This window comes from Rhinolophus sinicus, chromosome 17, assembly GCF_057876585.1.
Source record: "Rhinolophus sinicus isolate RSI-liver-muscle chromosome 17, RSI-T2T, whole genome shotgun sequence".
NCBI classification, from domain to species: Eukaryota; Metazoa; Chordata; class Mammalia; order Chiroptera; family Rhinolophidae; genus Rhinolophus; species Rhinolophus sinicus.
In genome coordinates, this window is record NC_142517.1 from 171,645,428 (window position 1) to 171,660,652 (window position 15,225).

General features: G+C 35.1%; 1 protein-coding gene across 1 annotated transcript in view; it reads left to right on the plus strand.

Moving 5' to 3' along the window:
* The first annotated feature begins 1,687 nt into the window (after nucleotides 1–1,687).
* Nucleotides 1,688–15,225, plus strand: part of FSIP2 (fibrous sheath interacting protein 2) — an 83,826-nt gene continuing 70,288 nt past the window's right edge. Inside the window, exons 1-8 of the mRNA XM_088794168.1 lie at nucleotides 1,688–1,786; nucleotides 2,102–2,227; nucleotides 5,576–5,737; nucleotides 6,443–6,532; nucleotides 7,618–7,757; nucleotides 8,858–8,999; nucleotides 9,589–9,699; nucleotides 13,149–13,269. Coding sequence (XP_088650294.1) covers nucleotides 1,688–1,786; nucleotides 2,102–2,227; nucleotides 5,576–5,737; nucleotides 6,443–6,532; nucleotides 7,618–7,757; nucleotides 8,858–8,999; nucleotides 9,589–9,699; nucleotides 13,149–13,269 — 991 coding nt within the window. The remainder of the gene's footprint in view (nucleotides 1,787–2,101; nucleotides 2,228–5,575; nucleotides 5,738–6,442; nucleotides 6,533–7,617; nucleotides 7,758–8,857; nucleotides 9,000–9,588; nucleotides 9,700–13,148; nucleotides 13,270–15,225) is intronic.

Sequence of the window (15,225 nt, forward strand, 5' to 3'; positions counted from 1 at the left end):
GGTTTAAGGCAGGGTAGAGAAATGACATCAAACATCAATTTGATAAAAGATGGGTTGTTGGTATAAATGGTGGCAGGGAGATGCTATAAGATCATGGCAATCACACAGACCAAAAAAAAAACACACAAAAAAAACAAACAAAAAAAAAACCAAGAGTGATTTACCTGGGTGAGTACTGTAGAGATAGATAAAAGAGGACCAATTAATTTCAGTGAAAAAAATCAGTAGGACCAAGGGATCAAATGAATGTGTGGAATAAGTGGAAAGGGAAGTGTCTAGGAGCATTTCTCAGCTTCTGGCGTGGGTAGATACTGGTATTGTCATTGAGATGAGAAATGCAGAAAGAAGAACAGGGCTTTTGTTTTGTCCTGTTTTGATGAAGGGGGTGGGTTGAAATTTGAGCATGCTGGATTTGAGATGATTGTGAGACATCCGTGTGGGGAGCTGGTATCCCAAAGTTAGTTTCCAAATTTAGGAGTCCTAAGCATATGAGTAACATCAAAACAAATAGAGCAGAAGAAAAGGTGGAGTATATTGATTAAGAAACTGCCTGTGGGGATACTGTTTTATAGTGATTATCATTCTTTTCTAATCTTCGAAAAAAAAGGGTAATTATTGACAAGGCTGTTGTAAAGATAAAATGTGGTATCTATTAGGTTGGTGCAAAAGTAATTGCGGTTTTTGCATTTATTTTTAACCTTTTAAACCACAATTACTTTTGCACTAACCTAATAGTACAGCATTTGGAATTAGTCAATTCTCAATAAATGGTAGGAATTGCTACTAAAGGGCCAAGAAATAACAGAGAACAACAGAGGGCCAAGAACCTATGAGGCTAACTCCAAATTCCTGAAATCAGGTACAGTCTCTGCCCTTAACTACTCACAGTCTACTTAGCTCCTTGAAGAAAAGGGTCATATTTTATTCATTGCTGAATCCTCAGTGCCCAACTCAACGACTGACCCCAAAGTGTCAGGCACTTTATAAATTTTAGCTGGATGGTTGAGAGGGGGAGAAAGAGGGATATAGAGAAAGCAAGGGAGACAGAGAGGAGAGAGTGGTAGAGAGAGAAGCCAGCTAGAAAGAAAAGAGGAAGACTATAGGGAGGAGAACTCCCTATAGGGAGGAAGGCAATGAGCCCCTAAGAAAGCCAATGTATGTTATGTAGGATCTGGAGAGGGAAGAGGTTGTGGGGACCAGGGACAGGTTGTGATCATAGTGTCTATGAGGGGGACATGTAGAAAGCCGGGCCCCTGGTCCTAGAAAGGACCACACAGTCATTCTGGATTTTTTTTTATTTTTTTTTTTCAGAACCACACCTCCCTGGGGGCCAGTTGAAATTAGCCAGCTATGTGCCAGCAAAGTTTTATACTCTGTGATTTTGGTTTGATTTGGCTGAGGGGTGCTGGTGTCATAGAGAAATTATATTCTGACTGTGGGCCACTTAGACTGATTTCCCCAACTCTGGGCACTCAAGCCTCAATCACTAGGGGGCAACCCTCTGAGCGCTCAGCCCTTCTGGGGGCCTCAGGTTCAGGCCTGGAACGCTGCGAGAATGGAGCGTAGAGCACGCGCGGGGTACTGGTCATTCCTGGTCCAGTCAGGACCGAGGGACGGCGACAGGGAAGAGGTGTGAGGGAAGGAAGGAGGAGTGGGCGGCAGGGAGGCACAGAGGCCCCGGCCAACTATGGAGCAGTACCTCAGCGCCTGCTCCAAGGCTGCTAGCGTCGCCGCCACCAAGACAGCCACCAGCAGCCTGGAAGCGGACAGCCAGAAGTGCGGAGATGTGAGTGGCATGAGGTCTGGTGTCGTTGTCCTCCACTGGGCCAACAGCCAGGTGGGGCGGGGCAGGGAGAGCCACTGAGGAGTCCCGCGCTTGGTAACTGTCTGCTTCTGGCGCCCTCGTGCGTCGCAGCAGTTGTCACTGGCCACAACTGGCTGGTGACTTGGGAACAGGTCTTGGAGGCTGTTTGGCAGGGTGGGCCCCTACACTGACTGCATGGCCGTTTGCTTCCTTTGGTTAAAGTAGGAGTAGATGGGCCTAGACTAAATGAGTAATGCCTAAAAGGAAAGATACAGCTCACCTATTGTTATCTGACAGGGTGCTCACAAAACCCACTTTCCTGAGGTCGGAGCGTCTCAACTACTGGATCTGCCTCTTGGGGTCAAGCTGCCTATGATCCCAGGAAGCAATACTTTATACTATACTACGAAGTTAAGTGAAAAGGTAAAACAGTTTTTTGTGTTAACATTAGTTGTCTTTGCCCTTTTCTACGTGCTGTTAAAGTCAGGCACTGTGTTATACAAAGTCCACTAAGGGAATTTACATTAATATTCACAGGCAAAAAAATAATCAAACCTACATTTAAACTAAAGTATTATTCAGGATGAATACCAAACAACTTCATATAGAATGAGGGTCTAGAAAGTTTAGATTCTTAGTTCTGTCTTAAGTTGTAACTGATGGAACCATATTAACTTTCCCTTTATAATAACACTGAATATATACCTATTTATTGAGATTTCATTTATTTAGAAATGTTTGTTTAAAAGGTGGAAGGCTATTGGTGCTGGCTGGCATTGAATTAGATGTTACAGTTTTAACCAGTAATAACTTGGACAAAACTCTCATTACAGAAAACTTCTCTATGATATTGTTTTGAGCCAAACTCTATCTCACACATAAAAGTGAGAAAAAAGTAGAGTTGAAATGAGTTAACATGTTTAGTACTTTAACCTCAATTTAACGGAAGAAGGCTCTGCCTCCCTGAAGAGACTCTAGGATTTGCCCCAACCTTTCTACCCAGTCTTTTCTCCAACCCAGAGCCTCAGCTGAAGTCTTTCATATGTGCTCACACATACCATGTTAATGCTTCTGTGCCTTTGTTCCCCTTGCCTCCCAAACCTGGCATACCCTCTCATATTCTCCTCAACCTAGGAATTTCAGCCATCTTTCACGATTGTTTTCTGAACTATCATAGCCCTCAATTAGCTTATATTTCTTAAGAATTTTCATTGCCCTTGGTTTGTACAATTTTACTCAACACCTAATTCTATAATTACAGTTTTATACCTTCAATCATACTGGGTTGTAATGTATACTTCCCTCGAACCCTTATATGTTTTCAGTCCTCAATGCTACCCCTACCCTTGAATTGCCCCTGTCCTTGACTCAGTAACTAACACTGAAAGAGGCTCATTACATTCTTGTTGAGTGGTTACTTTGATTATTATTGCAAAAAGTTCTACAAGGAAGAATTCTGAGTGACCCCCTTACCTTTCTATTGTTTATGACATCATTAGAAATGCATAGGGCCCCTTGGTATTTGATACTTGCCTAATAAACATGATTTCTTAACGTAAGTTTTGTTTCTGGAAAATATGTACTTTTAAAAAAAAATATGTTCTACTAGAATAGAGGGAGCTAACCTCACACAATTTAACTGAGTCACACTCAGACAAACTAGCTTTCCTAAAGCATGTTTGAAAGCTGTTATCTCCTCTTTTGTGTAGAAACTTAGCCCCGTCTTTCTTTTCTCTGCTTCCTTAAATGTATTGTTTGCTGTATCATCATTTTCTGTTGAACATTAATTCACTTGTCAACTACTTTTTAAAAAGATGTTCTCTCTATCTTTATCACATTAATTCCCTCAAAACTGTCTTCATTTAATCATAATTAGGCACCAGACTATTTCTTTGAAGACTGAATTTGTAAGACCTGTCTTTTTTTTCAGTACAAGCTCTTCAATGAAGTAATGCTTTATATGTACATTTTTACTTTTTTGTTTTGTTTTATTTTTTTAAAGAGGGAAACCACTTATTTTAATTGACAACAGAAGGGTTACCCTGGCTCCAATGAATGAATTTGTTTAAAAGGTGTTCTTTGTTTATAGGTCTGTAGCCCAGGTTTGATCTTGAGAGACATCTCACCACAGATAAAAGTCAGTATCTAAAAGAGGTTGACAACTAAATGGCAACAGCTAAAAGAAACAATCAGTCCAATCTTTGACTCATGATTGGTGGTTGTTTCCCTCACAGGAAAGATACGGGTTTCATATCTGTCTCACTGAATTCAAAACATTGACCTGTAGAATTCCTTTCTTTGTCTTTTCAGTGAAGCATTGGTAATTAAAGAATTGCATTTTATGATTTAGACCCGTTGGAAAGGATGAAATAAAGTCTGGTATTAAGCAAGAGAACAGAAACTTATCAAGGAAGTTTTAAATGGAAAAGGAAAGCTAACATCATATCAAGTTCCATCAATCTCCCCCTTTTCCCACATAAGAAGGATCCTCCCAACTACCTTGAGGGAGTTTGTTTTAGAATCCCACCCAGCCAGACTCCTTAGAAATTAACTGAGTTGGATACTGCCAGACAGAACATCATGGAGGTCACAAACTGGTACCTGCAGACAGGTCAGGATTGTGGGGTCTTATAAATTGAGTTGGATGCCTGCAAACAGGGCAAGTGCTCTCAGGTTTTCCACATCTCTCACACATTTCAATTGCCTTTCACTTGAGCCAGTTCCTGCTTTGACATTAAACTAAAACTTCTGTTGTTCTGGCAGGAAATAAAAATAAAGAAAAACAAAAAGAAAGAATGTAAAGACATTCTTCTACACCTACTTCTATCCTTCACTTCTTCCCTTTCAGAGGTTCTTCCATAATGCATTAACACCATCAGCTATTAAAAAATGGACCAAGAACTCACACCAAAACAAATAAACAAACAAAACCCTCCCTTTGTTAATGTTTTAATTTATAAATGAGATTAAATAACTGAGCTGTTTCCTCTAAAGTAACAGATATAGAAACATGACTATCAGCTGATATTTTCCTTCTTTTATATGTTAATGGCTACTGTATAGGGTTGTATTTGGTCTTTACACATATGGAGAAATCTCAGTTCCTATCAATATCCTTTATAACTACTTATTCAATATATTGAACTTTATAATATAGATCTTGAATTTTTTCCTGAGTGTAGCACTCAAATATTGTTGGGTTTCTTGCATTAGATAAGACCTCAAGATACGAACTCTTTAATCTATCTATAATATCTGAGTTTTACTTTACTATATTTTGATAAAGTTATTTCCATGAATCTTGGTGAAAGATTTTCTATTTTTCTTCATTTTCAGACATTGAAATATAATAGTCATAATAAATATTATCCCTTTACCCTTTGAATACGATGCCTTGACCACGAAGGAGGGAGGAAGGAAATGGAGAATCTTAACATTAGCTTTATACATTAAAACAAATTTTATCCTATGCTCTTTCTTTTCCTTTCTTTCTTCTCTGGCTCAGAGCCAGGAAATGATGGAGATCAGAGGAGAAATTAATTGAATGAGGGTGGGTTTTTAGAGTAATTCAGGTCAGTGGAGTAAAAATAATGTAGGAATAAGTAATAGTGTTTCTTAATGCAAAATTTGTTGTTGCTGGTTTTTTCCCACTTCAGATTACTCTTGCATATTTTATTTTTAGTGAACATTCTAGTCATTTCAACAGGTTGATACTCAAAAGTGAAATTAGTTAATTTTACATTTGTCATATTTTTAAATCTGTGTTTGCAGCTTTTTCAACCTTCTTATAATTTTAACCTGACTGATCCTTATTGCCGACTTATGGAAAACCAATATAAAAGTCTCCATGATCCACATTTAAGAGCATACTATAAGCGCAAAGATATCCTGAGGAGATTAAAGAAGGGTGGCTACATCACCAGCAGTAATAAAGTAGGTCGGAGATTACTTCTTTTTAATCATTGAAGACCTCCAAGACTTGAAATAAGCTTGTTTCTATACCTCACTGTGATGGGTGTGGGGTATCACCTTTAACTTGGTCATGAGAAATACTTAATGGGAAATTCCATAAATTACTTAATATTTGGGTCAATAGAAATTGGACAATAGTTTCTAAAGGATACTACTTCCTCAACCTTTTTTCTTTGTAATAACAAAAGATGATTACTAAATAACTTGAGGATATAAAGGTAATTTCCCAAATGTCCTATTTCATAGTCCTATTTCTATGTCTCTAATGGCACTATATGCTTTTCAAGGATTGTGTCTTATACACTTTTAAAAACTTGAGACAAAATAGGAACCTAGCAAAATCAACCTGATAGAATCCTGATAGAACATAAGAATAGTCTAATTTGTATTGAGCATTATTATACATTGGTATTTTATATTAAAATACAGCTGTGTATGCTAAATTCCTATCATGGCATAAGTCATATTAATAAAGTAATGAGATTTGGATAGAAATTCCCTGTTGTTTAACAATTGTAGAGATACAAAATAGATAGCAATTTATTACTCTTGAAAACAAAATACTATCAAATTGTATATTATTAACTATTTTTTTCCTGAAAGTAATTGCTATGATTTTTAAATATTTATATTTATATATACTTTTGCTGTTGTTTTGTTTTATAGATTGTATGTAACTTGCGGGAATTGAATAAGTACAGACAATATCTTACTAGTTTAAAATTAGACTTTGAAAGAAACTATATAAAAGAACAAGTAAGTTAAATACTTAAATTTGGTTTCTTACATAGAGTTTAGAAGAAAGGTTTATTTGTATGCAAAGTATTTTCTTATAATCTTTCTACCTTTAATTTTGACAAACTAATTAAATATTTTTTTTTCCAAATGAAAATTTAGAGCAGGAACAAATATTTTGAGGTTGCTATATTGAGCCAAGAAAGGGAAAGGGACCAGGTCATCCATTAATGTGCCAGTGGGAGCTGGCATAATTTAGTAATTAAACTGCTACTCCAATGTGTCCCTTCTATCTGAATTGGGGCCAATTGGACGTGTCTATTGTGGCAGCAAGATTCTTAAGCTGGAACCCAAAACAGTTTGAGGTTTGGTAAGGAGAGGAACAGTATGAATAGTTATAATGTCTCACTATGTGTTTGTACCCACGTACATGCAGCTGTGTTCATCTATACAATGACATTCTAACGATGAAATGGAATTATTGGTTGTAGAGTGAGTGGGTACAAATAGTGACTTCCTTTTAATTTTTGACTCTGTGTGTGTGTGTGTGTGTGTGTGTGTGTGTGTGTGTGTGTGTGTTTGTGTGTAATTGAGGTATTAGGGTCAAGAGAGTTGAATTAAAATAAAAAAAGGTGTGTGTATGTGTACTTTTACAAATTTATGTTCTAAGCTGAGACAGTTGTATAGAAATGAGAATGACTTCCCTATACCTTTAAGTGTTCTATAGCTTCCCCCCATTTCCCCTTCAGGGCCTAGAGTTTCTCCTCCCCTTCTTCCATATTTTCATTTAATTTTTTCAGAATGGGTAGAAGTGTATGATGAATAAGTTATCTTTTATTTTCAGAGAGAGAAATCTTTACTTTGGTTCAGTTGTCCATGTCTGCAACGGATTCAAAATAGATTGGAATGCAGTTAAGCAGAATTAGTTATTTACAAAGTCTAGGAATTTTACTAAACACTGAATATGAAAAGGAATATAAAAGGACAGTTTTATTTCTGATAAATGTAAAGAACATTGCATATGAATGTATAAATTCATGCACATGTTTGTGTGTATCTCATACATATATGCATATATATATGATACACACTTATTTTTAAAATAGAAAATGCTTGCAAAACAAGTAAATAAACTACAAGAAGACAGTCAAATACCTGGACATTCTGATGTCACACAGTTCCAAAACTGGTTATTACAGGAGGACACCCCATCTGTTAAGGACCAGGAACGATTAATAAGGCACAGGTAAGATCGAAGTTAATGCATATTTTATGTATATATTGTGGACTCAAATAAGTTAGGAAAATACTAGAAAGAATTGAAGTTAAGCTTTTTTAAAAAGTACTAGACACTCCCTAAATCCACTATTGCCCTCAGGATGGAAAGAAAGGGAGACCAAGAGGTACAGGAATAGAAAACTTTGGTGCCAAAGCTATGAAGAACAATTTCTACCAGAGAAGATAGTGTTTCTGGAAGTCCAAGGGGTAATCCAAACTGATAACTGAGGAATGAATCAGATCCAAATCCTTCGTATAGTTGCTGATGGAGGGAAGTTATCTTTTAGCACACGCCTCTAGCAATAGCTTTTTTTGATTCATCTTTAAGGGCTGACAGCATTAAGTTTGAGAAAGTTAGTGCAAAGTCAAAAATGGAGGTTTAATATAACTATATAAGGCTGATATAAATGTGCATCGTCCCTAAAAAGAAAATGTGTAAACTATTCATATATGACCTACTCATGCTCAATCTTGACCATTCTGTGGTCAGGCCCATATCTTAGGAAATGAATGGATATTATAGTTCTTTTTGTCCTTCATTAAGGTAAGAGGTTGGGCTCCATAGCATGACTTTTATATTCCTTGGCTTCATTTTGTGGTAGTTCTATAATGCATATTGACATACCAGAGACCCAGACTATCAATGCAAGATTTGCTAAAGACTTTGTAAAATACATGGTACACAGTATACATCTTTTTCTTAGGACATTCAAATCTGTTTTTCATTCTAGATTTGAAATCACTGTTTCAGTTGTTTCAGCCTTCTCTGCAAACTCAGATTCTTAAACCTACTGTTATGAATACTTACTATGCAAAATGTTTTTTATGACTTTGCTCCACATTTTACCATTGTTTTGGCCATAAGAACAGATACTTATATGGTAGAGAGAGTTGTATAACAAATAAAATATGGTGAGAGCTAGCTTACAGGTCCATGAACAGAGCTGACAGAAAAATTATAAAATTCCTATAATTCAAGAAATAAAAAGCAAGCAAGGAGGTGGTTTGGGCATATCAAAGCAGTTGATGACCCAATTCACCTTCATTTGAATTTGCACTTTTAAATAGATATTTGGATATGATAAGTAGGGAATTAGAACAACGTGAGCGCACAGCCGAGGAGCAGCACCTACTGCGGATGGATAGAGAAGAAAGACGACAGCGGGAAGATACAAGAAGAAAACTTTGTCTTCGTAGAAAAATTGAAGAGGTAAGAGGCATCAACCTAAAATATTTAAAGAAAATTTGTGTACAGTTGTTTTATTTGTAAATAATTTTAGGTGGACATCATACTTCTTGAAGTTATTTCAGATCTAAATAATTTACCTACATTAATCTTACCTCACGTAAAACAAGGAAGCTGACACCACAAACTATATACTATAGATATGAGTCAGTAACTGCTCTTTAAGAGATGATTATGAAAGTTATTAGACACTATTTAACTCCCTTATATCCTTCAGTATGGGAAGAGCCTTTTTTTTTTTTTTTTTTTTTTAATAAGGAGGGCGCAGCTCGCAACCTTGGTGTTATCTTTTATCAGCACCACCTCTAAACAACTGAGCTAACTGGCCACTCCAAGGGCCATGTTTTAAAAATGTAGCTTTAGTAAAAACTAACCATGCCTGCATTCCTAATCTGAGTACAGTAAGGAAAGCCCATTCAAAAGCCAATGTATGACTTTCAGTATGCTTGACCTGATTTCCGGTAGGCCCTTAACTTCTAATTTGCTTGCTGGTGGTGGACAAAATACAAAGGTTTACTGTAAGCACTGAGTACAGTAATACTTTGCTCTGTAGGAATGGAAGACAAAAGAGATGTTACTTCTGACAAAGATTGGAGAAGACGTTAAAAGAGAAGCTAGGATAGAGGAACAACGGCGTAGAAGCAGAGAAGAAAGTGACAGGAAGGTACGTTTAACCTCTAATTTGGGAAAAGCTTTTGCTAGTTTTGATTTTTGAACGTATACTAACTATATAAGATGACGATGGATCTGTTACCCGAAATGATAATGCTTTATAAAAAACTGAAAGTTATCAAACTTTTTACTATATTTTGACCATACTATATTTTGACTATAATATAAAAAGTACTACCCTACTATTTGATCTAACTACTTTTGACTTTATCTCACACCATAAACTATACTTGTAATTCCTATTAAAAAAAAAAAATAACATAACTGACTTTTCCTCAGAATCAACATTTCTTGGAAAATGTTCTCAATTTTTCCCCACCAGTTAATTTTTTAGAATAACTGCTTTTAATTTTAAATGATATATAATATTTTATGATTTAGAGTCTAATCAGTATAAAGAGGAAATCATTTTTAATTCCAGCACCGTGCTATTAACTTACTGGTGTGCGTACTCACACACACTCACACACACATACACACACACTACATAACAAACATGCACACACATACACTTGCACAAAATTTCTATGAATGTTTGTATATTTAAACAAATAAATAAGTTCATGTTATTATAACTCATAGGCTTTTTTGTAGATTGCTTTTTCATTTAATAAAGTAATATTGACAACTTTCCATGTCAATAAATGTTGGTCTACAAGTCTAAATCATCTTAGGTAGTTTATTTTTGACAAAACTAGATGTAAGTGTAAGATTTACATAATCTGGTTGTATTTATATATACTGCTATGTAGCAAGTTTTTTAAATATTGGAAATTGAAATATGCATGGTATTTTATTCTACTTTTGTTACATGTACCTTTTAGTATTGTCAGGGATTCACTGTTCATACTACATGGTAAGTTCAGCTCATTTTAATTTACTGGAATTATTATTTTCTAATATTCAATTTTTCACCAGTTTTTTTCAGTGTAAGTTCTCTCCATTTTGGCTTTTTTTTTTTTTTTCCTTCCATACATCCCCAAAAGTATCTTTGTTTTTGGAGAGCAACAAAATACCCCAGGTTTGCTCTTAATTTTTGCCTGATACCAATTTCTGTTCAATGAATCCTGGCCAATTTTAGTGGCAAGTAGTGTGATGAATTAAATTCTGGGCACTGGGTATGCCCATTAGACATGATCACAAATGGGAGGCAGGGTGACACCACGGGCTGCTCAAGCCATGTTAATGGCAGAGCTGTTTGAAGTATTGGTATTTCCAATGGAGTTATTCTAAATTGTGTTTCTTAAAATCATTTTTTTTAATATGAGAGGCTTTCAATTCATGTGTGTGTGTTTCTTATTTTTATACCTTTTTCTTTCAGATTTGATATTATATATTCTATTCCAAATTATGAGCTTAAATTACAGAGTTATAAAAATCTTTAAAGGATTTTGCCTTTGCATTTTTGTCAGAAAAATCAGTTGTATCACTCTATTTTTGTTCTCTGACCTATTCGTCTAATTTAAGTTACTGATTATTGTATCTTTAATCATTCTTTAAATCAGTTGTGCTAGCCTTCCAAGTTTGTTCTTCATTTTCAAAGTTGTTTTCGCTAATCTAAGCCGTCTAACATTTCCATATAAATTTTAGAATCACCTTGTCAATTTCTACCGAGAAGTCTTGCTGAAATTTTAATTAGAATTTAGTTGACTCCATAGATCAGTTTTGGCACAATCAATCTCTTGACAATACTACGTTTTCCAACTTATTAACCCAAGTATGTCTCTCCATTTCTATAGGTTTCCTTAACTTATCAATGCTATGTAGTTTGCAGTGTACAGGTCTTACACATCATTTTCATAGATTCATCCCTAGGTATTTCACAATTTTTCTTCTATTATAATTTGCATTTTTATTTTGAATTCTGATTATTTGATGTTAGTATATAGAAAAGCAATTTTTGTATTCATCTTATATCCTGCATTGTTAAAATAACTTAATAGTTTTAGTTTTTTTTCCATATGTCAATTGATATTCTACATAGATTATCATATTTGCCCGTAAATAAAGGTAGTTTTATTTATTCTCTTCAAATTGTCTTATGTTCTTATTTTATTTCTTGCTTGATTGCACTGACTGGAACCTCCAGTATAATGTAGAATACAAGCAGTGATAGTGAACATTATCATCAAATATTTTGTTTGTCCCCTCTCTCCTCTCTGCAGACATATCAGGCTGCTTGATGTGGTCCCACATCTCACTGATACTATTTTCATTTTGTCATTTTTTTTTTTCTTTCAGTGTTTTCCTTTTGGGTGGTTTCTGTTCATGAGTAGACATTAATTAACTTCTTCTTCTGCATTGTCCACTCTGCTGTTAATATATCCTCTGTATTACTTATCTCACACATTTTAGAAATTTATTTTGGTCCGATTTATATCTTTCATGTCTGCTTCACCTTGTGAATATGTGGAATGCAGTTATGTAATCTGTTTTAATGTTCTTGTCTTTAATTCTAACATTTGTGTCATTCTGGGTCACTTTTGATTGATTAATTTACACATTTATGGGTCATATTTCCCTGCTTCTTTACATGCTTGGTATTCTATAATTGTATTCCAGATCCAATCTAATCTATATATATCATGAATTTTACTTTTGGGGTGTTGAATATTTTCATATTCTCATAATATTTTTAGTTTTTTTTCTTGGATGTAAATAATTTATTTGGAAACAGTTTGTTATAGATCTTACTTTTTAAGATTTGTTAGATGGGGCCATAACCATGTTCAATCGGGGACTAGTTATTCCCCACTACTGAGGCAAGACCCATTTTATTCCTCTACCCAATGCCATGTGACTTATGGACTTTTTCAAAGTGGCTGGTGAGAGTAGACATGATAGGTAGGTGCTGAGCACTGTTCTAATTCTTTAGGATGGTCCTTTCTGTGACCTTGGGTAGCTATTTCACAGTATTGATCCATTCTCTTACTAAATACTCTAGGGAATTCTCTGAGGATATCTGGGGTTCTTTCTCTGTGCGATTATATCCTTTCTGGTATATCCAAGATCAATATTAGCCCAGAGATTCACAAAAGGAAGTCACATTTTATATATTATATTATGTTTACCGATGGTAGGCCTGAGTGACTTGTGGTTAAGTCACTCAGGCATCTTCTAATTGAAGATGATTTAAAAATTCCCTGAACTCACCAGGGTAGCTCTGGATTAAAAGACCATTTCTGATCTGAAACTGGACTAGTTCCCCAAATGTGTGCAATGAGGTAAATTGCATCTATGGGTTAAATATATTCTTCATGTTTGACCACAGGTGAAAATGTACCCCTTACTACTATCCCAAATTTGCACTCAGCATAAACTTGTAAGTCACAAGACAGGAATGACTGTTCATTTCCAATATACTGTCATATTATAAATATTCGTGTTGTGTTTCTAAATAGCAAGTTGATGTTAACCAATATATTTTCTTTAATATATTAGAAACAAGCTCTTCTAGAGAAAAAAATGGCTTATCATTTACAAAAAATGCAAGAAAATGGCTTTAAAAGAGAAGAGATGGGAAAAAATACATTTGATAATAGAGGACAAAGTGGAACACATTGTGAATGTAAGAACACTAAAATCTGATATAGCTAGGTATAAAGTGCTTATGTATGTATTTATATAAAAATTCTTTTGTAAAACTTTGTTTGCTTACACTTAACTACTTGCTTTATACCAGGCATAGTTGTAGGCATTTCCCTATTACAGTTCAAGTTGGAAAGTAAACATATATGTAAAAAATTAAAATAAACTAAAATAATCTTATCAGGTGGTTCAGTAGACAAGCTTGCCTATACTGCAGTTCTCACTAATTTCCCTGTACTCAAAATAAGTATTTTTTGCTACTGAAATTTGAAAAAAGTGTAAGATAATTGCTATCATATACCAACACAGTGTTCTGCTATGTTGCCAGTCAGAAAGAACAGGCAGTATCAGAGAAAAACAAAGGGAAGATGGAAGGGAGGAGTTACAGAAGGAGGGAAAATAAGGAAGAAAGAAAGGAAAATAAAGAAGGAAATGAAGAAAGTTTAAAAGAGGAACAATCTCTACTAGCTTCCTTTTGTGTATAACATTATAAGATTACAGTGGGCTTTATGAAATTAAATTAATTGATGATATTAATTAAAATTGCATGGCCAGAATGTAAAACTGTAGACTTGTATTAATTATCTGTGACTACATAGTAACAGGAAAGAACATGATCATCTCCCAAGCAGTTATCATGATAGCATCCCATCAATTCTTTCTCTGTCCTATTAATCCTATATCTAGGTGAGAACCTACCTATTTCACTCCAGTAGATTATTAGCTAATCTCTACTGGCTCTTATTTTTACCTACCTCAAGTCCATATTTTAAACTGCTACCTAATTCCACTTAAAACTCTCTTCTGAGGGTTTCTACTTCTGGCCTAAAACCTTAAAAGATTCCCATTGCCTCTAAAATGAAACTTGGACTTCTTAGGCAAGCATTCATTGCCATTTAGAGTCCAACCCACACCTAACTTTTTAACTTCATTTCACATTACCTTCTTGAAGAAAGGCAGCCAAAGAAAGGCTCTGATATAGGGGTGACATGCATAGATTCATGAGCCAAACTGCTGAAGTCTACATCCTGTTGTACTATTTGCTAGCCATGTTAATACCGTGTTTCCCCAAAAAATAAGACCTAACTGGAAAATAAGCCCTAGCATGATTTTTCAGGATAACATCCCCTGAACATAAGCCCTAAAGAGTCTTTTGGAACACAACTTATTATGAAACCCGGTCTTATTTTCGGGGAAACACCGTAGCTTGGACAAATTACTTAACTTCTCTGAGCCAGTTTCAGAATCTGAAAACAAAGATAATACTCCTAAGCAATTACCGTAAAGAACCTAAAAGTTCTAGCCCATAATAAGCACTCACTTTATTTCATTGTCCAATCAAATGAGACTACCACTGATCATTCCTAAAACACAAATTACCTTTCGTACTTCTGTGCCTCCCTTTATCCAATTTTCTCAGCTTGGAATGACACGCTCACTGTCCATCTATCCAAATTGTATAATTCTTTTAAGCTCTACTGTAAATGAAGCTCCATAAAGACTGTCTTAATAACCCTAATAGGAAGATATCGCTCCTTTGAATCCCTACAGTACTTTGTGTCATTCATCATACACTTATTACATACTTCCAACTGTCTTCATCACTGTAATAATGTAACTTCCATTTTTGTGTTTCACAGAGCACCTAGTACTGTATATATGTAGGTATAGATTAAATATATGTTTGCTGACTGAACTAATTCAATCTATTAAGCTCATTGAGATAATGACAGCAATCTCATGCGTCAGAGAAATCACTTCTGTAACTATATACATCCCTACATTTTCAACTGTTATCTTTCTCATTTAATAGGAAAAGAGTTTCAAGTAGACATTTTAAACATTGTTACCTCAAATCCCCTTCTACTGAAGAAGTAGAATATAAATGAATTTGATTTATAATGTCAAGGTGACAGAAGAATATCTATGT